Source organism: Papaver somniferum, chromosome 6 (genome assembly GCF_003573695.1).
Source record: "Papaver somniferum cultivar HN1 chromosome 6, ASM357369v1, whole genome shotgun sequence".
In the NCBI taxonomy this organism is placed as follows: domain Eukaryota; kingdom Viridiplantae; phylum Streptophyta; class Magnoliopsida; order Ranunculales; family Papaveraceae; genus Papaver; species Papaver somniferum.
Window position 1 is genome coordinate 103,680,557 of NC_039363.1, and position 25,479 is coordinate 103,706,035.

Here is a 25,479-nt window from a genome sequence, read left to right on the forward strand (position 1 = left end):
CCAGTTGATACTTCTACACATTGTACTTCTTAGACCACTTGCCTAAAATATCATAAATGTCCTCTACCCTGTCTTATGGGAGAGATATCAAAAGGGAGAGATATCAAAACAGTTGCCACCCCAATGGATAAACATGCAAAATATCTCCCAAGACTTCGATACGATATTCCTGCTGCGACCGCGATTCTAACTATTTTCCCCTTTTTCTTTCGCGATACAGTTGTATATTAAATTTAAATATAAAAAGTGCACTCTTTGTGGGCTCAAAAAGAAACAAACAGGGTCATTCATTATCATCACGGCAACCAACTGCTCACATAATTAGTCAGTCTCAGTTGTTGTTGTAGACGACACAACTTGGCTAATCTAATCCACTGGCTGATGACGAGCCTCTCTCTCCTCTTCCTCTCTCTCAAGCTGCTGTTATTATAACTCTCAGCTCTCTCCAAGACATTTAAAAAAAACCGGAACCACTTCATTTTCTCTCTAAATTGCCTGCATTTTTTTTAAGAGAGAAATTATCTTTTCCTTCTAATCTATATAGCCTTCGAGTCCAAGGAGGTTTTAAGCTAAATTGGAGGTACTAATCATAATTTTCTTTTCTTTAATCTCTTTCCCATTCAATTTGTTTTGGTCGATTTTGATGTTTGGTTGATTTATGTGCATTTTTAAGAATTCTTAAATCTGTTGGGTTTGTGATTGAACCCCCAATTTGGGTTTTCTCAAGGGAGGGGAGATTATGGGGTTCATGAATCATTTTGATCTTAGTCTTGATATTACTTAGTAGTCCATTTAGCTCTGTAAGGATCTTACTATTAGTTCGAATAAGCTCATTTAGGGTTGTTTAATAAGATGTTCTAGTTGTGAATAGAATGGAGATTGAAGAAGGCATGAGAGTACTTGGGAGGAAATAGTTCATAGCATGAAAACAGAATAAAAAACATCTAATGATGTTTCATTTAAAATAGTATCTTAATAACTTGTTAAGAGTATATAATGATAGGACTGGAGGGAGTAGTAGACTAGATGGTACACGATACTGCCATATATACTCATTACATAACTTCGCGACGCCATTTTTTTATTTACCGTCGATATGTTTTAGTTTTCCTTGTTCATTTTAGAGATTATTGGCAAGTGAATAGCTTTGTGGATAGCAAAGAGATACTTGTGCAAGAGTCTCGACTATGATTAGTTTTTATTGAGCTGCATTTTCTTTTGGAGACAAATCACCAAGTATAGTTTCATGCTTTAAACTAGTGTTGGAGTTCCAGTGTAAGTATGCCTGATTTACCAGCTTATCATGATGGCAATGCAAAGCTTCACAGTTATCAACATTTGTGGATGGCCCATTGGATGGGAAAGAGCTGTAATTCAGTACTACAGATATATAATGAAGATGGAGCTGGGACAGACATCGGACAAGCAAATGTCACATCCATGAACATGGGACGTGAAAGTAATTCGGGATCTGAATGGTATCTCTTTCCATTATCCAGCTACAACCAAAACATAGACAGTTTATCGACTGTAAGAACCAACTCTCACACTAGTCATGACACTATTAGTCATGGTACAGCCACTGTAGGTACAGACATAACCGATTTTCCTTCTAGTCTGCGTATATCAGCTTCTAAGAAATTAGGGTTTTCATCCGAAGATGATTTTTCTCTTTCTGAAAGTATAAAGGCTGGTCCTGTGCAGCGCCAAAAGTCCTTTGGATCCATTGAAATGGAGAGCTTGCCTTCTTCAAAGCCTTTTCTAAACATTCTTCCAGGGACGACTTCAAGTGTCGTGCCATATAAACACAGATCTGGTGAAACTCCAGCAGGATCCTTCATGTTCAAAAACAAAGTAATCGAGGAGCCATTCCGCCGGGTCGCATCCAAAGATATACCCGCACACACTAATTTAACTCCATTTGAGAACGGAACTTGTAACTGTTGTGTTGATGAACAAGGTAGGGAAGTGAACAGCTCTTCTGGTGCTGGATTTTCACCTAGCTGCAACGATCCTGAAGGAGCGACGGAGCTGGAAGAAGGCATGAATCCTGGGAGTTATTTGTTACAGAAAATGCCGGTTTGTTCTGTTCATGATGAGGAAACTTTGAAACTATGTTCTATTGGGGATTCTGAGAAAAATGTACCTGAGTTTTCTTGGAGGATTTCTCAGACGACCCACCATTTGTGTCTCACCAATAGTTTTGGTGTTAGCTTCTCCAAGGGGGGCCAGATTATGGGAGAGTCCAAATTATCCACAGAGGGCAATGCAAAGGCTTTGTATGAATTGTTTAGCTTGTCTTCTCTTGGTCGTGGTAAGCAAGGACCAAAACTTCAATCTATTGGGCATACCTCCAGTAGTGAAAGGAAAGAAAGACACAAGTGATGAGAACAAAGATCACCCATGTTTACAGAAGGAGTTATCAGCAGAAACTGATATGCTGGACATTGATGATTGTGTCACGAGAAGTTCTTTTCATGGTATGTAATCCAGTCTGCTCTCTGAACTTAACTTGGTTTCATTAATGTGGTTCAGTCCAACCATGTTACATGCAAACTTACCCTAGTGCTTCTTTCTAATAGCTTAAGCTCTTAGAAGGTGGCCTAAGGGGGTCAGGATTCAAGTACCCTGTGCTAGCTATTGAGATATCTCATTAGTCATTTCAATAGGTCATCGGGTTCAGGTCCAGTGGTGGCATCAACCAAAAAATGTTGCTGAGATAGTCCCTTGGACTAGTCAATAAGCTTTTTCTTGGAGTTACAACTGGATTATGCACTTACCTCGAATGTTAATGTCAGATAGTTACCATTCTCCACAAATATGACACCTAATAAGTCGTTTCTCTTCCATTCTGTTGCAGGCGTAGCTTCATTTCCAACAATTAAGGTACTAACTCATGCAATTTAGATCACCAAATTCCAAATGGACTAGTGGACCATAGTGCCAGCTTCTCGGAGCTTTCTGTTTAGTCTCTATTTCATCTTCTTCTATTCCTCCTATCCGTCAAACATGCTACAATTGATTCACTTGTTTAATTTTTGCTTCTTTGATACATAACCCAGAAGCAGGTAATATATCTCACAGGTAACATACTACTCGTATAGAGGCCCTAATGAGAAACAAGTCTCATTAAATCTAAACTTTTAATCCTGTAATCCTGATAGGAATTTATGGTGACAATGAATATTTAATGCTATACATTTGCGTACTGTGATGATGTTTTTTCTGAAAAGCTACCTTCGCAACCGTATCTACTACTTTTATAGTACATTCATTCCATGTCTTGCATAAGAAGAACTCATCATATATCAGTTCTAATTGACTTTGGATTTTGCAGGATCTTTATGTGCGCAAAAATTCAATTATGGTTTGCGCAACTTTCGGTTCGTCTAAAGAAGTTGGAAGCAGAAAGACGGAAACGGGAATAATCAATATTTGTGAAGATACTCCAGCCATAATGACCTCAAGGGGCTTAACATGCAAGAGGAACGCCTCGAGAACTGACACTTTAGAAGTCGAAAATCATTTTTCTCGTGATCAGCCGCCTATGGATGTAAACCCCAGAGGGGAGCTGTGTGAACCTGAAGCCCAACCAAATCATAGGTTGGTTAAACGTCTCAAGTTAAACACATGGGATTCTCTTGCTCAAGGAACTAGTTCAAAAACTGAACCTGCATTATCTGGAAGAAAAGTTGATAACTTCTTCACCAAAATTATGAGATACAACATAACTAATAAAGATCTCGTCAAGAACCAAAATGAATCCGATAGGAGTCTGGTGTTATTTAAAAATTTGGATTTCTCTTCCATGGATTCAGTGAAGGAACACGAAGAACTAACCTTATCACACCCTTGGATTCAACGATGGCGTCACAGTCAACCAGAAACTCCACCAATGAAGCCAGCCGCCCGAGTGATCTGTGAGCCACAAATTTCAAAGCCAAAGTTGAAGAAGCAGCTTCCAAGCTTCGCAGCTATGGCATTGATGGGAAAGGCTTCAAATCGCTTCCGGCCATGTGAGTTCAGGAAAAGAGGGTCTGTCACAGTCTGGAATACGGGTTTCTAAAAACAAATTTTCTTGATGAATTGCTAAGCGATGCATACTTACAGTTGAGTTCCTCAACAATCTGCGCACATAGAATGAATTAACGGAAGGAGACTACAGTGCTATATTACTGATTGGATTGGTATGTAACAAGGAGAATAAAGGATGCTGTTGAAGTTCAGAGCCACATGGATGGCTACGTTTATGAAGACTGGTCTATTGCTCTGCCTTTGTATGTAGTCTGCCTGCAAAAAAAAGTCCCATGCTGTTTCTCCTGTTTCCTATTTTCTTCCATTTTGGTTTTAGGACAGATTGGTAGGTCTGCAGGATGATAGAAGTGACTGTGCATACAATTATGCTTCAGCTGTCAGTATTCCACTGTAATGCATAAAATCTCTGGTGTGCTTAAAGCGATCTTAAACATTGTCTTGTTGACCCAACTTTGTCATTGACCTTATGCTAACTCAAGGTTGACTATTGAGTTTGAATTTTGCGAATCGCCCATGTTTGGATTCTGGATTCTCAAGAGACCCAGTAGGGCATTCATACTATAAACCATTTTGAAATGTCTAGTTGAAATCACAATGAAAAGGCGAATTATAAACCATTTTGAATCTAAAAGTCTCCACAATTAACCCATGGCACATACATAAACATCTATGCTTGGGATTCTTTTTCATATTTTGTTGCTTTTTGGGGGCCATGACTTCATTAAATCCGCCCATTAATCATAATCTTTTTGATTACATTACATGGTATACCTCCTGAGTTGTTGTTGACTTGGGAAAGTTCTTAGGTCATATGAAGAAGCTAGAAGGTCAATTAAAAACTGTGATTCCACCATCACCAAAGGTCTAGGACACTAATAAAGCTCTCTCATCTCACTTTTTTAGGTCATAGTATGCACGCGTTATATAAAAGCGGTTATTAGTTGAAGAAAGATTCCAATTTTATAGTATATTAGTAGGTGTACAACACCTACTTATCTTCCAGCTGCAAGTATTCCCTTGGTCAGAAATATAACTGGTGTAACTTTGACCACCTCAATCTGACAGCTGGTTATCTAAGTAGGTAATTAACACTTAATCCTAAAGTTTGGGTATGAGTCAACAAAATAAAACACACAATTAGAACGAGGAGAGAGATATTTTTGTTCTTCCTTTTTTTCCCATTAAGAAGAGGAGGAGATTCTAGACCCCAACTAACAAAAACAAAACCGAATCTCTTCTGTCTTTACTGAATCCGTATCGACTGTTCCTCCTTCTATCTCTTCTTCTCTCAATAGAATCACACAATTTCAATTTTCATAAATTCAATCGAAATGAGGGTTTGATTTTTGTTCTGTGTTTGTAGATAGAATTATGCCTACATTTACAGCAATATCTATAGATAGTTTGTTAGATCGAAGCTTAGCTCCAAGAAAATCGATACTGAAATTGGAGAGAAGAAATACAACCCCTATCCCACCAACAGTCAAGGAAATTCCTAATCCTAAACAACAATCACAACAGCACGGCGTGTCTCCGTCTCCATTGTTATATACAACACCTGAAACGACTCCAATTCCGGATTCTTCATCATCATTTCCGCCTTCTCCATATATTGTTAATCATAAAAGACGCGGTCCTCGTCTACGCAGCGTTTCTCAAGATCATATCCCAGTTTCTGTCCGTCAAAATGGTGATGTTGATAAGATTGATGTCAAAGATGTGACGGTGGTTCCGGAGTTTTCTTTTGCTTCGTCGGCTCCGGTTTGTGAGGAGGAGGTGGTAGTAGTGGGTTCCAATGGTTGTTCTGATGATAAGATTGGGAGTCATAGTTTGGTTGATGATTCGGTGGAGAAGAACGAGAATTTGGTGATGAATTCGGGTTCTAATAGATGCGAGAGAGATTATGAGTTCGATCACTTATTTGATTCTCAAGAACCTCATCAATCCATGGGTTCGATTGGAATTAGTAAAAACGTTGCAGATGTGGTGGTCGAGGATAATGGTGGAGTTGAGCAGGAGGAGTCTTCGGTTCTGACTACACCAGTGGGGGAGTTTTATGACGCGTATGAAGGTGAATAAATCACTCATTTCTTTCTTTTTGTATTGTTACCGTAGAAGCATATATAATAGACACTTAGTGGATTTCTGTTAGTTGGGAGACTAGAAATAGGAGGGCTTAGCAATCTGCAAGAGACTAGGGTGAGAACCTAAACAGCTGCGGTGTGTAGTTCCTGTAGACACAAACTATATGGTTAGGAAGCACCATGGTTTGTTGTGTTAGCATTTTTGGGGTTATGTATATCATTTTTTAGGGTGGGGAATTCATGGGAAGTTGTCTTAGTTTCTCCGAACCAAGTCCATTGTGCAGCAATACATTGTCCTTTCATGGGTAGTTGTATGAGTTAGCGTAAAAGAATGTTAGTAATCAGTATGCTTTTTGATTTGCAATGACACACTTAGCACAATGAATTAGTTACTGAAATTCATAATTCACTGCTATGTTGTGCGTTAGCTTACATTATAATCATGGTATTTAGAAAACCAAAATTATTTGATGCATTTGGGTAAACAAACCAGGAGCCAGAGCCTACTTATTATTGAAGAAGAAGCATTGTTGGAACCTCTTCTGTTTGAACTCAATTAGTTCACAATCCTGCATTCTTGTATATGCTGCTCTATGGTCCATAAAACATGGCTACCTCAGCCCGCAAGATACATCTTGCATGAGATTGTACACGTGAGAGTGCGTGAGGCTAATGGGCCTCACCGTCTAGCGACTATCTCATAACCACAAGGCAGTTTCACGGATGAGATTCTATGCACGATTATGTCGGGCTAGTGCCCAGAGCAGTCTAGCAAACAAGATCTCTTGCACTCACTGTGACCATATCTTTTTGTTGGCTAGACATCATTTTCCTTTGTTGCGTAGCATATTTAGCTGTTTATTGTTCTAGCTTAGTCTTAAATGACCCAATAAGTTTCTTTAGCACTCATTTGAGTGCGTCGGACCTCATATGGTCATCAATAGTGTGGTTGGCATGCATTTTTGAGAGTTCCTTTGACGAATTTGAAAAGGCACAAATTTCTTAGATACTTACATGAACACAATGTTACTTTTTTGGTGGCTAAGATTATAGATTTTCAAAAGAAAGGCTTTATATACAGAGCATGCATAGAATGCACAACCTTACCCGGCTTTCTTACTTGTTTTAGAACTCTCTAGTGAGGGTGGGGCATCGTCCTCCCTCCGAGATTTTGAGGCTGAGCTGCGTGAAATAAGACTAAATTTGCTAATGGAGATAGAAAAACGAAAGCAAGCCGAGGAAGCCTTCAATAAAATGCAAACGCATTGGCAGCAGCTCCAGCGCCGTTTGGCTGCTATAGGGTTGAAACTACCTGCAGATCCGATATTCACAGAAAAAGATAAGGATTCGCCTTCAGATATAGTTGCAGACCTCTGCCAGCAAATTCATAATGCACGAGTTGTTTCAAATTCTATTGGTCGGGCTACTGCGAAGGCCGAGGCTGAGATGGAGATAAAGTCTCAGATTGAGTCAAAGAACTTTGAGATTGCTCGCTTGTCAGACAGGCTGCATTACTACGAAGTTGTAAATGCTGAGATGTCTCAAAGAAACCAAGAAGCTATTGGTGAGATTTTTTGTTCTTCTCCTCCTTTTTCCTCTTTTCTTTCTTATTCAGGATCACTGGTTAACAACACACAAATCTTTTAGTTTCATGTGTTGTTGCATGATAAAATTTGACTTGTAGATTTCCGTTTGTATATTTTTCTTAGAATGAAACACATTTACCATGTTTGGATCTATCTCATTGACGCATGCGTTCTTAAGTAGGATTTTCCCATTTTACATACATACACTGAGGCGCGTATATCTCAAACATGAGTTACTTGTACAGAATTATTATTGATTTTTGTCATATTCTGGTGTGAACGTTACTTGTAGAGATGGAACGGCGTCTTAGGCAAAGAAGGAGAAGTAGACAAAGATGGGGTGTTTGGAGTTCGGTAGGTGCTGCAGTTGTTGTTGGCACTGTGGCTCTACTATGGTCTTGTGATAGTGCATCATCATCATCAGCAACATCTGTTTCCGATTCTCCAGGCAGTGCTGACACATAAGCTGGCCCATTACACCAAAAATAATACGCCACCATACTTGCTTGCAGTGTTGATCAATCAAATACGTCTTCTTCTGCAAGACTCTGTATAGTACTAATAATGAAATTGTATAAGCCGTCAGTAAGTTGCCAAACTTACTTGACAGTCGGCAAAAAAGAGCAAAATAGATTTTCTATAAAATCTATAAATTCCTTACTGATAGATAGATCGGTGGATAGTATTTTTTTTTTTTAATACAAAATGTTCTTGTCGTGTGCAGAATGATAACTGGGCAGGTCCATGGAAGAATTTGGACATCCGAGAGAAATTTTTGTAGTTTGATATACTGCTTTGTGAATCAGGTGGTTGAACCATTTCAACCAACCTCTCGACTCACCAATTATATCATGTGTTATTATTATATGCAGTGCACGTACAGTTTAGCGCATATCACGGCTGGAACAGATCCCAGGATGCTCCTTTCATGCTCCCTTCTCGTTTTTCTATGCTCGTCTTAGCAATGCCTTGGGAATATAGCGAGAGCTGTTGGATACGCAATGCAAGCTAGAGAGGGGACGGTAATTCTTGTTTTGTTTCATCTATACTCCAATTACCTGGGACCAACTACCTCCTAAATGCACGTGATCTTCTTTTATTAAAGATATAAGTTGGCCAGGCCTTGGTCCACAACAACACAAAAGAGAGAGAAGCAACGTGATTGTGCAAGTACATGCATTTCAGTTTATGGTTGTGGAATCTCATCTCATGAAGATCAAACTTCACATGGCACCGCTCCTACCCAAAAATTATGGCTCGAATGGCGTGTATTTACGCCAGGGTACCCCAGACCCGTACACCACGTACCAGTCACATGGGTTGCCTCTTCCTCTCCCATGTTCCTTGCTTCTGCCATTATAGAACCTCGGTTACTCATTTCACATTTTTCACTAGTCAGTCCTACTAATGTGACTATCTGAAAAACAAAAATACGTTCCATGATTCCATGAACAACTTAATACTCTTAAGAAAAAGGCAGCTCTGAACCAATCAATACCAAAGACAAGGAAAAGCAACGTGTCAATCTTCTTTGCTTTCTTTCTTCCCCTCCCTCTCCTTTTGATATTCAGCTTTGATTCCTTAATTCCCTCCATAACTCCTTACTTTTGCATCAATTGCCTTCTTTTCTGATTTTGGTTTAGTTGAGTCACTTTACTGTGTTAATTTTTATAATTAATCCTTCCAAATCCCGCAATCAACATTGTCGGTATGACACTCTTGCTCTGTCGTGTCTCTGGCTTATTATTTTGTTTTATTTAGTTTGACTAATTTACCCCTACCGGAACACTTCATTTGATGCAATAACCCATGATCTTTATGTCAAATCGTAGCTAAAAAAACAAAGGGGCCGTAGAAAGAGAAAGAGTTAAAATAATGTGGCAAAAATATTAGGACCGTTGGAATCATCCAACCAACTGCTTCTCTTCTGGACGGTTTACTGTTTTTTCACATAAATGCCTTTTATCAGATTTCAGAATCTATTCTTGAAACTACAAAAACCCATTTCTCAAAACCCCTCAGCTTACTCTACTTAACACTGAAGACATAACTTTTTCTTTCTCCTTCAATTTCTGATCAGAGATTGAAAAAAATGAGGCACTGGGGATTGGGTTTGTTCTTGATCTTAGTATTAGTTCAGCAGCAGAATAAAGATGTTAATAACAGAGTTGAAGCAGCAACAACAGAGGATTTTATAAGAATTAAAGGAACACAATTTATGTTAAATGGAAGTCCTTATTATGCAAATGGGTTTAATGCTTATTGGTTGATGTTAATAGCTTCAGACCCATCTCAAAGAAGTAAAGTATCATCTGTATTTCAACAAGCTTCTAAACATGGTCTATCTGTTGCTAGAACTTGGGCATTTAGTGATGCTGGTTATAGACCTTTACAATCCTCTCCTGGTTCTTACAATGAAGACATGTTCAAGGTACAATTCTGAAATTTGAGTCTTCATATTATTTTTGGCATACATGATGCTGAAATTGATTTTTATTTTTGTTTTTAAAGGGGTTGGATTTTGTTATAGCTGAGGCTAAAAAGTATCAAATTAAGCTTATATTGAGTTTGGTCAATAACTATGAAAACTTTGGAGGGAGGAAGCAATATGTAGAATGGGCAAGAAATCAAGGACAATATTTATCATCTGAAGATGATTTCTATACAGACCCTGTTGTTAAAGGGTTTTATAAGAATCATGTCAAGGTAGACTTAATTTCAATTGAAGGATCTAGTTGAGTCATGAATTTTCTTGCATTTTACTTATTAAATTATCTTGATAAATTTTGATGTTGATTTTTCTACACAGACTGTTCTCACAAGACACAATAGTATTACTGGAGTTGCTTATATGGATGACCCGACAATCATGTCATGGGAGTTGATCAATGAACCAAGATGCTTATCAGACCTATCGGGAAAAACTATACAGGTTTCAATTTTGAAAACCCATCTCCTTCAGTTTTCTTTGTAACTTAGGACTTTTCATTGACGTTTTAGATCTAGAAATTTATTGTTGAGTGTGGCATTGTTTAATTCTAAGAAAAGTTTTTAACTACCCACCTACAGAAGTTTGGAAATCTAGCTAGTACGTAACACCTACAAAACATTTGCCAAACTATGTACCTTGAAATGTGCAGCTTTGCAATTTGAATGTGCAATTTTGCAACAAGTTTCTTGGTTAATTAATGCTTAATTGTTGTTGATGCTAACTTGTTTTGATTTCTGTTTGAATGACAGGCGTGGATTACAGAAATGGCTTCTCATGTGAAGTCCATTGACAGAAAACACTTGCTGGAAGCTGGTTTAGAGGGATTTTATGGAGATACATCACCTGATAAGAAGCAGTATAATCCTGGTGGTTATCAAGTAGGAACTGATTTCATTGCTAATAATCAAATTCCGGGGATTGATTTTGCCACGGTTCATTCATATCCCGATCAATGGTAGGTTCTGCATCTTATAACAAGTAGCATACACAATTCTGCATAAAACAGCATGAGCCGGAACATATATGGACATGCACAAGCTCATTTGTACCATCAATCCCGCTGGATTCTCACATTATATTTTTTTGTCTCTGTGACAGGTTATCGAGCTCTAACGATCAAGGCCAACTGTCTTTCTTAAACAACTGGCTCAACACTCATATCCACGACACCCAAAATGTTCTGCGGAAGCCATTACTTCTGACAGAGTTTGGAAAATCATGGAAAAGCCCTGGTTACAACGCTTACCAGAGGGATTTCATGTTCAATACAGTGTTTTATAAGATCTACTCATCAGCCAGAAGTGGAGGTGCAACAGCTGGTGGCCTGTTTTGGCAACTTCTTCCAGAAGGAATGGACTCTTTTCATGATGGGTATGAAATAATCTTTAGCGAGAATCCATCCATTGCTAGAATCATAGACCAACAATCTCGAAAACTGGTTCACATTCGAAGAATGTATGCCAAGTTGAGAAATATTGAGAAATGGAAGAGGGCAAGATCGGTTAGAAGGAACCAATGGTTTGGCAAAAACAAGAAGTCAGGAAATACAGGAAACTGAGAAAATCAAAATCAACATCCTTAAGACAGAAATATGACGAAGTTTATAGAAATAAACAACTTTATAACTAACTATGAAGATGGTTTTAATTTAGTCTTCGATTTAAGGCATTAGAGAGGTTTGAGAGAGACTCTCTTAGTGATGAAAATGTGTTCATCCAGGAGAGTCGAGCTATATTAAGGGGCAAATGGGATTCTTTTCAGTTCTTGTATACTAGTATTGGAGGGAAGAAAGAATTCTACCTATTTATCATGTTTTCAACTTGTGGATGGATGTTTCTACTTTTTTTTACTGCTTGCTAAGAAACGCCTCGTTTTCACTTCTATCACATATGATTTAGCGGCACCCTACAAAAAGAAAGATTTCTCATTTCTTTCACTATGTAGATCAATTCAACCAGAGTAGATATCCGAAGTGAGTAACAATAGACACTATACTAAATCACTCATTTCCTCCAAGTATTCCAACATTTTAATTTTACGATACAACTTTTCAGGTGGAAGTATCTTACTATTGCATAGTCACTTACAAGTTACATCCACTCATATCACTCCCTAGAAATGGATATATTGGAGTTTGTTCATGTTCATTTGCATTGGGCTTTAGGCTTTAGGTGTCTGTTTGAGCCCATAAAGAGATTTTTTAAGACGATAGACATGATTTGGCTTGGCAGGATCAATGCAACTTTGAGGCTGCTCCATAAAAACATCTTCAGTCAAAATGTCATGAAGTTGACACATCAAAATGCTTAATAACCCAAGTTGCGGTTAAAGCATGAACCCTGATTTTGGGCATACTGAAATCTTATTAGGCATACTGCATAAAGACAAAAAAGGTTGTGAAATAGCAAGATCAGATTACTCCTTAACCCAATTTTTTTTAATGGCAAATATGCCCTTTACGCGTTAGTGATTAAAAATTTTGTTTAGTGATTAAGGTAATTTTCAGAATTATAAAGGTTGTTTAGATGATTTTTTGGATCATGGTTCGACAAAACAAGTTGAGGTTCGGCTCACATCTATGAGCCGAATCTACCAATTGATGAACGGTTCGGCTCACTGAATCTGTTTACAGCATGCGCCGAACCTATAATTTTCAATTCCATCCCTTTTGCTAGAAACTAGTTCGACTTATATGAAAGTTTAATAGTAAGCCGAACAACATCCTGAATAGCCCGGAAAAAAATTAATTACTGGTTCGGATTATATTTCGAAAATCGTATGAGCCGAACATCAATTTGTTATTTTTTGGGTTAAAATATTGTTATTGGTTCGGCACATATTGAGAATATCGTAATAGTCGAACCTCGTAAATGTGCTAGGTTCGGCACATATTATGATTATCGAACACGCCGAACCCCTATGCATATCTATATGTGACTAGGTTCGGCTTGGAATTTCATGAAATTTCATGCCGAACTGTTCATATACACTTACAGGAAGCTTTTTTGTGAAGAACAGTTCGGCTAAAAACGTAACTCAATTTTGAGTCGAACCCAACACTGTAACCGTCATTTAATCGACGAAAAACATCAAATAGGAGATTGGGTTTGTAAAACTTACTTTCTTATCCTCATTTCCGGAGTTGGAGATGCATTTGGTTCAATTTCTGGTTCAATTGGTGGTTGATTTTCAGTTTCTACACCTTCATCTTCAATTGGTTCTTCTTCTTCAATTGATGGATTAGAAGACGATTTGGTTTGCCTAGTCCCTGCTTTTCTTTGTACGAGTCATTATGTGGTTGAGATTAATCGACGATCAAATTTTTACGAATCGACAATTAATTACGATGATGATTTTTTTTTCACAGGAGGGGGAAGAGTTCGGCTAGAGGAGGAGGAAGAAGAGATGTTAAGGGAAGTTGATTTTGATTTTTTAGAAAATTGATTTTAGATTTTTGTATTAAGGGTATATAGGTAATTGAACTACCCATAGGGTACCCCTTATAAGGTCATCCAAGATGGGACTATTGTTTTGTATGCCTAGAAAGATTTAGGTATGCCCAAAATCAGGGTTCTAAAGCATGACCTAATAGTATCCTCAGTGGATTTAACAATAAGAATAAGGTTCCAGTAAAGTCCGCCCCTTCTTCTTGATGGTATCCTTTAGCTACAAACATAGACTTGAACTTTTTAATTGTGCAACCAATTCAAAGGCTTTTCCTTTAACCAATTCAAAGGCTTCATCAAATTGAATGGATTTGATCATACTAGAACTTTTTTTGTTCAGTTATATGGTTTTAAAGTATTAAAAGCATGCAAGACTATATGTCCTTAGTTTCATTGGATAAGTCCAATTGAATCTGCTGTAACCGTCAATGAAAGTGATGTAGTATTTATATCCAGAGAAAGTCCCCACACATCACAATGTACTAATTCCAAAGGTGCATGAGTGACTCTAGTAGACATACATCATGCATGGAAGTTTATTATTCTTACCAAATTGACAATAATGGCATATATAAGTATCTTCAGGACCAATAACTTTGATGTGTGCTTCCTGTTGAAGATGCTTGATAAATGACCAAATATTATATTCCAAGTTGATACAGGTCCTTGAAGAGAAACATATGAAGCATAATCTTGTTGTGCATTATAATAGACTTGATAGTGTATATATTATTCTTTCCTCTCTCTCATCTAACCCTTTGAAAAAACATTTTCCTTAACAAACTTCCCAAGACATAGAAAATCCTGAGTAATTCGTGGAACGTAAAGAACATCACTGAGCTTAAAGTCAAAATTAAATGTTGGATAATAAGACTCATCAGTCAAAGAAATTGGTACAAAAACCATTGTCTACAATTACTCTATCTTGATATTAGTTATGATTAAAAGAATATAACAAACCAAAGTGTTAGATCATTGCTCGGTTGAACTCACAAGTGTTGCTATATTAAGCTTGTCGTCAAAACTGTATCTTGATTTTTAGTCTACAATTAGTTAAGTCTCGGTCAAGGATAGTGGAGTTGAGGAATGAGCCACTCATCATTTGCATTCTGCCGTTTGAAGGCGAAGATCAACATAAGCTTTTGGAGAACTTCATCAACAAAAGGTAAGTGAAGACTGAACCACCTATTTCTCAAGTTATATTCACTTTTCTATCTTGAGACGATTGTCTCATAAATAATTAGATTAGCTTGCATAGACAATAATTTCAAGTCGATAACTAATCATCTAGTTTACAAATTTCTCGAAATATAATGACTTAACTTAATTAACATTTGTTCATACTTGATCAAATTCGCTGGAGAAAAATTTATTGTTTGGAACCAAATCATGATTCAAGATTCATCATTCGAAATAGCTTGGAACAATGATAAGTGTCATTGTTATTGATTCAGGAATGTTTCAAATTGATTTAGAGAATTATATAACTACTATATTCAGAATACAAGACAGTGTTATCATTCTTACAAACTGAGAAAAATGTTATATGTCTGAAGCCGTTTTACATGTATTCGTACACGTAGCGGAGTAGCTATATATCGAATTTCATATTTGTGTGATTTGCATATTCGTATGTATATCAGGGGAGAATCTGTTTATTTAGTGATCCGGATAGGTTTGTATATTCGCATACAAACAATTATAGAACCGGGTTAAAATAATCAAACCGGTATGCGAACCGAAACAACTCTATATTCTAGAACTAGTTTACTGCGCAAAACGGTACGCAAACTGAATATTCTGTGAACTCCAGAATCGGCAAAAGTCTACGAGTTTGCAAATCGGTACATGAACTAAATTTTTTTGTAGACTCCGAAACTTTGAAATGGGTCAAAGTTTGCAAACCGGTATGTGAACTGAAAAGTTCTATAAGAGTCCGGAACTTGGTAATTGCATAAGTGTGCAAAACGGTTTCTGAACTGAAAAGTTATGTTGACTTTGGAACTCAGTAATTGCATATAAGTTTTCAAACCGGTACGCATACTATGACTCAGCTGATTCACGAAAGGTTCAAGTAATTGTAATTTGTACATTTACAAACTATGTCCATCATGATTCAATTACGATTAAATTATTTCTACGAAGTAATTTGCATTTGATATTTTCTCTAATTAAAATTAGACTCAATTGATCACATGACTATGACTCAATCTTAATCTCTTAGTGAAGATGAAAATGAGTGTTAAGTTTTTAAGTACAAATCGGCTAGTTTCGACCATCCAAGTTGAACATAGTCTTTATACACGGTTCGGTTACGGTTTACCTAACAATAGTGTATCTCTTGTATATGTGATTAAGATTTAAAGCTTTCATCTAACAGTGATTTACAGCAGAAAAAATCTAGTCCATGGTGTTGTTGCTTGTTCTACTAAGTAAGAACTAATTAATGTTGTCCCGTTTCTTCTCATATGAACCGAAGCTCGTCCATGTGTGAGTCGGTTGTATCTAACTGAGCCGACCTCCTTATTTAGACTCGAAAACCCCTCATCCCACTGCCCAAAACTCAGCTTGTCCATCTACCTGGACATGCATATCTCTAAATTTGGTGGTGTCCATTGGAGTTGCTCTAATATTATAATTTCTTACATGTTGATACAACAGGTCTCCAATTGTTGGTCATGGTTATGTTCATGCTTTTAGTTCTAAGTAAGTTATCATGACTTCTGCTTTTTTTTTTTTACTGAGAAAAGATCTTTACTCAATAAAACTTGTATTCCTTAACAAAGTTTAGATATCTAATTAGTTTAGTTTCTTATGTTGATACAACAGGTCTCCAATTGTTGGTCATGGTTATGTTCATGCTTTTAGTTCTAAGTAAGTTATCATGACTTCTGCTTTTTTTTTTTTCTTTTTTTTTTACTGAGAAAATATCTTTACTCAATAAAACTTGTATTCCTTAACAAATTTTAGATATCTAATTAGTTTAGTTTCTTATGTTGATACAACAGGTCTCCAATGGTTGGTCATAGTTTCTTCTCATGACTTTTTTTTATAGTGATCTTGATGAAACTTTATCATATGTTTTTGTACTTCTATCATTCTTAGTTTCTCACGGATTTTTATCGTATAATAGGCCACATGATCCAGTCCGCACATAGTACTTGTAGAACCTGGATCAGCTCTGATCATAAGCGAGGTTTCTTGATAGTTATTATCTTGAGTAAGAGAAGATTTGTAAAAAGAAAATGAACTATTCGTCCAAAAACTTGATGCCAGAAAGAATCCGCTAACATAAAAATATCTAAATACAGTTGAACTTTCTTAAAATGATGAATAATAACTCTTAATCCATGAAAGAAATGTCGTATTAACACAAACAATAACACCATAAGTGCAGATAATTTATCGGAAGACTGTGAGGACGAAATACCCTTAAACAATATGAAAAAATGTATCAGGCCAAGTTGATCATTTGATGTATGAATCCAGTTAAATTATAAATACATTCAGTGTAACACCAATAACCAACATGGTGTAGTTGGTTAATAGCGTAATATAGTAAACAAAAGCTGTTAGGTAGGTTCGAATCTCGCAATCCCTTTTTTTGTTCAGAGAAAATATTTTAACCATGATTAGGTTAAGTTAAGTCGGGGTGGATGGTTAAAATCATGGTTAAATTTTCTCCTCTAAACAAGAGAGAGAAGTAAAGAGTTAAACATTCATTCCTCCTTTGCATTAGATAGAAGCTCTGAAAAAAAATTGCACTAGCAGCTCAGAAATATGTTTCTAACAGTAGGAACAACACCTTTAGGAAAATTAAGTTCTCTTCCTGTTATGGTCTACTACCCAATAAGAGTTGTGTTTTAATCAAGGTTTCGATTATCATCCAAGTATGTTTATTCTCATGTGTACTTCTTCTCTTCTTATTTTTCTTTTCCTTTTCTACTGCTGAATGAGGTTTTCTGATGAACTTCTATCATGAATGATCTATATTGGCTTTCTTAGATTGTGAACTTTTCTTATATGATGTACAACAGAAAAATCTAGTCCATGGTGTTGTTGCTTGTTCTACTAAGTAAGTACTTGCGTTGTCTCTTTTCATCTCATGTGAACCGAAGCTCGTCCATGTGTGAGCCGGTCGTCTCCAACTGAGCCGACCGCCTTATTTGGACTCGAAAATCCCTCACCCCACTATCCAAAACTCAGTTTGTCCATCTACCTGGAAAAGCATATCTCTAAATATTAGAGAATTGCTCGGTCGAACTCGTAAACGTTGCTATCTCAAGCTTATTTTTCAAGTTTAGGTGTCAAAACTATAAGTCTTGATTTCTAGTCTATTTATAACTATGTCTCAGATTAGGATAGAATGTGTAGTTGAGATTTAGACTTCACAGCGTTCATCGATTGAAGACGAATATCTACTAAAGGGAGCTTGGAGGAACTTCATCAACAAAAGGTATGTGGAGACTTGAACTCATCTATCACTCAGAAGTCGATTATATTCTATCTCCTATCGAGACTAAGTCGTATAGCCATATAAACTTTATATTATACACCTTTGATATTTCAGCTGAGTTTAACTCGCTTATATCTTTCTAGAAATATGTGTTGGAAAGCTTTTTGCTTTAACCACATTCATCATTATTCTTGACGAAAGTCAAAAGATGATCATGTGAAAATCTCCCTGTAACATCTTACATGATTTGTGTGAGACAGTCATTTGATATAGACTTGGATGTTTCGTATTGATCATTCGATCACTTGAAAATTAATTATAATCTAATAGTTTGTGTGAGACAGCTATTGTCATCTTCTAAGGATGTTTCAATTATTGAAATGAGAGTTTAGAACAATTAACCATTGTCTAGATACAACACAATATGCGTACCAGTATGCAAACTGTAGTAAGAATGATTCAGGTCCGGGAATCAAGTATGCATACCCGTATGCGAACGGTTTTAAATGTTAAAGTCCGGGAACTAAGTTTGCGTACCCGTTTGAAAATCGTTTCACATGAGTTCGGTCCGGAACGATAGTATGGGTACCCGTTTTCAAACTATCGGACATGACGAAAGTCCGGAACTTAAGTTTGCGTACGCGTTTGTAAACTAAGTTGGTTTAAGTTCTAAAATCGGTTAAGTATGATTTCATACTCATAAAAGAATACATTTATATATTAAGGAATGCAATCTTTGTAAACCGTGGCTAAATGTTCATGAATTAATTCTTGTGAATCAAATCTGATTTTGCTTTAATTGTGTCTTGTATACTTCTATGAGAATATAAATAATTGAACAACTCTATGAGTAACACAATTAGATTAATTTGAGTATCATTTGATCTAGAAGTGTTAATATGAATGAGGTTAACATAAAATTATTCATATGGCTAACTTCGGTTAACTATTGTTGAGCCAACTCAATATACACGTTTAGGTATGGTTACCCATATCTGAATGAAGGTATATTTCATTTTTGTGTAACAAACTAAGACCATCTAACGGTGGAAAGATATTGCTTTGGTTTTAAGCAAAATTAGCTTGAATCTTAAATCAGGATTACATCTAACGGTGAATCTGATTGCTTTGTTCCTAAGCTATCAAACCCTGATTTGAAGACTATATTGAAAAAGCAGGGGTACAACAACCACACCGAATATTTCGTTTAGCAATCTATATGGACAAACTCCAATATACTTTCAAGAGAATCAACAAGACAGTCAGACTCAATCTTTAGAAAAGTATATCCAAGAGTTGTATCTCAATCTCTCAATTGAATCTGCAGTCAAACAAATAGGAATTTTCGAGCCCGATTGAATATGAGAAATAACTTGGACGGTATCAAAAACCAATATCCAAGTGTCATTAGATTTAATCAACAACCCATAGGTCGGATTCACAAACTGATCGAACTTACGCAGAACATGTGATATTTCAATTATAAACAAATATAATGCGGAAAATAAGCACAGAAACCATAAATTTTGTTAACGAGGAAACCGCAAATGCAGAAAAACCCCGAGACCTAGTCAAGATTTGAATACCACACTGTATTAAGCCGCTACAGATACTAGCCTACTACTAGTTAACTTCGGACTGGAATGTAATTGATCCCTAACATATCTCACACTGATTAAGATAAGGTCGCGTTCCTTACGTCTCCAGTACCACGACGGATTGTACGCACTTAATTCCCTTAGCTTGAAAAAGCGGGGGTACAATAACCATACCTAATATTTCGATTAGCAATCTGTATGGACTAACTTCAATATAGTTTCAAGAGAATAAACTAGACTCAATCTTAATAAAGTATATCAAAGAGTTATATCTCTCTTTCTTGATTAAATTCTTACTCAAGCAAATCTACGAGTCTAATTGAATACAATAGAAATCACTTGAACGGTACCAAAGAATAATGTTCAAGTATCAATCAATTTCAATCAACAACCAAAAGTCAGATTTCCAATTGATTGATTCTAACGCACAACCTGTGATATTATAATTATAAAGATAAACAATATAATGAGGAAATAGAAATAACACAGACACCAGAATTTTGTTAACGAGGAAACCTCAAATGTAGAAAAACCCCGGGACCTAGTCCAGATTGAACACACACTGTATTAAGCCGCTATAGACACTAGCCGACTACAAACTAACTTCGGTATGGATTGTAGTTGAACCCCAATCAATCTCACACTGATCCAAGGTATAGTTATGCTCCTCAGAATACTACGTACTTGATTCCCTTAGCTGATCTCACCCACAACTAAGAGTTGCTACGACCCAAAGTCGAAGACTTGATAAAAAAATCTGTCTCACACAGAAAAGTCTATAGGATTGAATAAATATGTCTCCCACAGAAATACCCAAGAGTTTTTGTTCCGTCTTTTGATAAATCAAGGTGAACAGGAACCAATTGATAACCCAGACTTATATTCCCGAAGAACACCGTAGTATTATCAATCACCTCACAATAATCTTAATCGGCGCGGCGAAATAAGATATTATGGAATCACAAACGATGAGACAAAGATGTTTGTGACTACTTTTATATCTTGCCTATCGGAGATATTAATCTCAAGCCAATCGTTACGATCGTACTCTACACGATAGAATATGCAAGATCATATCACACAACTAAGAGAAAGTAGTATCGGTCTGGCTTCACAATCCCAATGAAGTCTTTAAGTCGTTAACCTGGTTTACGAGAAGAAACCTAAGGTTAAAGGAGAATCGACTCTAGCTAATACAACTAGTATCACATAGGAGGTGTGGGGATTAGGTTTCCCAGTTGCTAAAGTTCTTCCTTATATAGTCTTTCAAATCAGGGTTTGCAATCAATGTTGGCTTGGTAACAAAGCATTCAATATTCACCGTTGGATGAAAACTTGATTATATTCAAGCTAATATCTTTCAACCGTTAGATCGAAAACTTAGCTTGTTACACATACTTGAAATGCACGATTTTAGGTTTGTGTAACCGTACTCAAACATGTACATTTGTTGGTTTAACAGTAGTTTATCAAATGGTTAGCCATATGAGCACTTTCATATCAACCATATTATTCTTCATCATAACTAGTTCAAATGACTCAAATGAACTAGTTAGTGAGTTGTTCAATTGTATAAATCTTATGTAACTACACAGGACACAATCGAAGCAAAAACAATTTGATTCACTTGAATCGATTTATGAACTTTATAGCCACAGTTTGCAATTTGCATTACTTAGTTTATATAAATATAAGTTCACAAAGAAAATCGTTTTTAGATATAACCAACTCAAGTTCGCGGACTTAAGTTCCCGAAAGGAGTTCACAACTCCAGCAGATATTCTCGGGAAGAGAAATTCCGACAGTTCGCGGACTGAGCTCATAGTTCCGATTTTCCTGATCAACAAAGTACACATACTTTGGTTCAAGGAATAAGGAATTATACATGTATAAGTTACCTCGCAATGCTTATATCCAACAATGGTTATATAATCTAAACTCTCATTTCAATCATTGAAACATTCTTAGAGGACGTTATATAGTTGTTATTCACAAACCATTTTTCGTCAAAGCCATTTTCAATGTGATTGAAACATAACATGATTTTCGTCACTAGGTAAAGATGAACTTGGCCAAAGCGAAAGCTTACCAACACATATTTCGAGAAATAGATAGGCGAAATAAACTCGGCTCGAAATAGCAAATGTGTATAATCAAAGTCTATATAGCAAAACGATTTTTTTCTCAAGATAGGAGATAGAGTAGATAGACTTTTGAGTGATAGATAAGTTCAAGTCTCCACATATCTTTTAGTCGATGAAGGTCCACCAATTCCTTGAGTAGTTCTTCGTCTTGTATGATGATCGCCATGGAGTTCTTGAGCTCAACTACACTTTTTATCCTAGTCTGAGGCTTATCTATATGAGACTAGAAATCAAGACTTATAGTTTTAATCACTAACATTGACAAACATACTTGAGATAGCAATGCATGCGAGTTCGACCGAGCAATGCTCTAACAATCTCCCCCTTTGTCAATTTTAGTGACAAAACTATCAATACATATGGAATACAAAAATAAATAAATAACTTTTGTAGCTCCTATTCCACATGCCTAATCTTCAACATTACTCGAAATCTTCGTCACTTCCAAGTACTCCAATGATCCCAAAGGTTGTAAGTTCAGCATAATCGTGGTTGAAAATCCGTAGCTATAACAATGAAAAAACATAATTCTCAATCATTGTTATACAGTGTCATAGTATCATTATGCAGCATCAAAGTTCAATTGTATCACCACTTCGACAACAATACTATGGTGATATGTGTCACTCCCCCTTAGTCAATACTCCACCTCACATGGAAACCACTCCCCTTACATAATGATACGAAAACCATATGTATTTATAGTGTGAGCTACATATTAATTCTCCCCCTTTTTGTCAATAAAATTGGCAAAGGTACGAAAACGTGATCCTGATGAAATTTCCAAAAGAGACATTTCATGACCAAAAGAAAGAATATATCAACTTGTTTAGATGTAATCATAAAGCCGAAGCTAAATGCATTCATCAAGGAGTTTATAAAGATACAAGATAACCTCTATAATATTCCACAGCCGCACTCCCCACAAAGATTTGGCAATTAAGCACAAGTTAAAAAAAGAACTCTCCCCCATAAAATGTCATTCTCGAAAGAACAACAAGAGCGACCTTAATTTCAAAAGAAAAGAAGGATTTCTTTGGATATAACAAATCATATAAGAATATGAATTTGAATCCAAAAATACTCAATTAGATTAATCACAAGAGAACCCGTAATTAATCTAATCGGAAATATACAACCAAATTAACCACAAAAAGTGATGAATTTAATTGTCATGCTCGACATAAGAGAACTTACGGAGCAACAACTAAGTTAATCACATAAAGATAATCAACTCAGTCGATAGTGCTCAACATAAGAAAACTTACGGAGCCTCACAGTAATACATAAAATATTTTGGATCAGGGAAGATCAGTAATGCGGAATACACAAAGGATTCATTCTATTTTCCATCACTATTCGCACAATGACATACAATAGACATAATCCTTGTCAACAAAAGTTCATCCTATCTTCCATCAAAAATGACACAATAGGCTCCAAACTTTTGTAGTCAAAAGTCCATTCGTTCTTTTATCAATACATGCATATCGACATATGAAAGACTTAACTTTTGACAAGGTATGGGACAATCATAGTTCACGAATGAAAACACACATATCCCATAGAAAATTGCAATATATAAAACCATAAATATGAATACTGCAAAGATCATCTTCCAAATAATTTTTAGAATTTAAAAAAATAAACCTAAAAACATGAAGATGAAAACGTTAGACATAGCTATGTGTAATCACAATAATGGCTATTCCAAACTCTAGTTATTCTTCTAAATAAAGATTTACTAGACAATAAGACTTTTGAAGAATTCTTTATCGTCCCCGAACTCCTTGTCGTCAACAACCATTGAGACATAAGTGATAAGCACGAAAGTGCGACGCATTTTCACCCATAAATACATTAGCTAGGACTCATTATTTCTCTAATAAATCTGTTTTAGTTGTTTTTGGAAGAATAAGCTCTTGTGGAGAATTGACTCGAAAACATGTTATTTGCACCTGGAGGACACATGTTATTCGGACTCTCAATGTTGGTTAAGGGGCACTCAATTACTAAGGGGCACCTCAATTACTATTTGCAACTCCAGGCGCCAACTGCTATTTACACCCCTGGTTTGGTTATGGGGAGGTCCATCTTCTTCGTTTAAAAAAATGATTTGGCGGGAGAACAAACACCCATTCCTGCATATTTTCGGCAACGATTCTGATTGGGATTTGGTCAGAGATTTTCATGGGATTTTATTGGGTTTAACTCTTGGATACTAAACAGATCGGTAGCTGTCTTTCCAACGTAAAAAAGGGAAGAAACCCGAGTTTGGATATAAATACAGTTGAGGATAAACTCGGGTTTCTGATGGTTTAAATACGACATTTACGTGGGAGATTTTCATGGGATATGGATGAATATTCATGCTTAATACGTACACATTTTGTTCACGTGTTCTAGGAGGCGGTATATTCTAAAACAGGGAAGATGTGCGAAAGGAAATTATAGAAGGAAACAAAATATTCTCCTGTTTAGCAGTTGGACGTGTGGTTTTACCCTGACCAAAACTAGAAATCAACGTGTTGACAGATATTGGAGTGTGATTGAGATAAAGAAGGAAACTCTGCTCGTGATCTACAGCTGCAGATACAGAAAAATCAAGATAAAATATTCTCGAGTTATGTGAGAAGATACGTGAATTAAACGCGAGATTTGTTGTGTTGTTGAGTCTATAAAGGCTTTTGGGAGCATAGAGAAGGGCATGGAGTGATTGGGGGCAAGAATAGATTGAAGAACAATAAGTTGCAGAGCTTTCTGCACCTGCAGGAAGAGAAGAAGACGAAGAACAATAAGTTGTCAAAGCCCGTCGTTAATGAACCGTGGTTTATTCACGATTTTGCAACAGTCTTTGCAGCGACATATAAACAGTGACAACAACACTATTCTTTTATCGTATATTGTAATTGTTTCCTTACAACAATTGTTCAGAAGTGTAATTGTAACAGTAGTTTCTGTAACGCCAACAAAGCATTGCGAACTTATGTTTTCATTAGTTTTCCATCTATAAAAGCATCATTTGAGCTATGAGTTATATTTTTGAGTGTGTTTTCACCATGCGGAGCTAGAAACCATCACTGGGACAACGGAGGAAGTTGTTTTTCACCCATGTGGTAATTAAATTAATTATTTTATAACTATTTGCATAGAATTTAATTGTTTTATGATTTCTATTAATTATTTGTTATTTTGTCTGATGTCACATGCTTAGTTTTAATTACTTTTGATGCGTCATGCTCACATCTTACAACTAATGTTTTACGAAATCTACTTTGGAAAAGAATAGAGTTAATATTACTTTTATTTTGAGATATAATTACCTAGGATTAATTTCTGAACCACTTGAATATGAAAAACAATGAAATCCCGAGTCCCAGTAAATTCTTCATCCCGTGACCTTATTTTATATATTTTCTTATTTTTAGTATTTTCATATTTAAGCCTAGAATCAATCTCAACAAAGTCCGAGTGAACGACAACCTTATTTACCACTATAAAAATTCGATCAATTTTTGACGCCGCCGACGCGGATTTGTTTTTAGATTAATTTTTAGGTTTATTTTTATTTTGTACAGTTAGTTTTTTTTTTCCTTTTTATGTTTATTTTTGTATTTCTTTTCAGGGACTTTTTGAGGA

The 25,479-nt window shown here is 36.2% G+C and overlaps 3 protein-coding genes across 6 annotated transcripts; all 3 read left to right on the plus strand.

The window, feature by feature from the left end:
* The first annotated feature begins 328 nt into the window (after nucleotides 1–328).
* On the plus strand, nucleotides 329–4,522 carry LOC113288674 (F-box protein At2g16365-like). Of its 4 annotated transcripts, none has more exons than XR_003330684.1 (4): nucleotides 329–580; nucleotides 1,261–2,480; nucleotides 2,861–2,886; nucleotides 3,338–4,522. XR_003330684.1 is itself a non-coding variant. In XM_026537790.1 (4 exons), exons 2-4 carry the CDS (start codon nucleotides 2,141–2,143, stop codon nucleotides 4,064–4,066), a joined length of 1,095 nt encoding a protein of 364 aa, XP_026393575.1. In that variant the 5' UTR covers nucleotides 359–580; nucleotides 1,321–2,140; the 3' UTR covers nucleotides 4,067–4,522. The 4 variants fall into 4 exon arrangements, 2 of the variants coding, with proteins under 2 accessions (XP_026393575.1, XP_026393574.1); XM_026537790.1 differs by having other exon boundaries at nucleotides 359–580; nucleotides 1,321–2,480; XM_026537789.1 differs by lacking the exon at nucleotides 329–580 and having other exon boundaries at nucleotides 589–1,588; nucleotides 1,705–2,480.
* A 653-nt stretch (nucleotides 4,523–5,175) lies between these two features.
* Nucleotides 5,176–8,493, plus strand: LOC113288673. Its single transcript, XM_026537788.1, has 3 exons — nucleotides 5,176–6,106; nucleotides 7,249–7,683; nucleotides 7,998–8,493. Exons 1-3 carry the CDS (start codon nucleotides 5,407–5,409, stop codon nucleotides 8,168–8,170), a joined length of 1,308 nt encoding a protein of 435 aa, XP_026393573.1. The 5' UTR covers nucleotides 5,176–5,406; the 3' UTR covers nucleotides 8,171–8,493.
* Nucleotides 8,494–8,634: 141 nt separating this feature from the next.
* On the plus strand, nucleotides 8,635–12,077 carry LOC113288672 (mannan endo-1,4-beta-mannosidase 7-like). The gene is made up of 5 exons (XM_026537787.1): nucleotides 8,635–10,136; nucleotides 10,217–10,411; nucleotides 10,515–10,637; nucleotides 10,946–11,151; nucleotides 11,295–12,077. The coding sequence occupies exons 1-5, from the start codon at nucleotides 9,798–9,800 to the stop codon at nucleotides 11,752–11,754; spliced, it is 1,323 nt and encodes a 440-aa protein (XP_026393572.1). The 5' UTR covers nucleotides 8,635–9,797; the 3' UTR covers nucleotides 11,755–12,077.
* The last annotated feature ends 13,402 nt before the right edge of the window (nucleotides 12,078–25,479 follow it).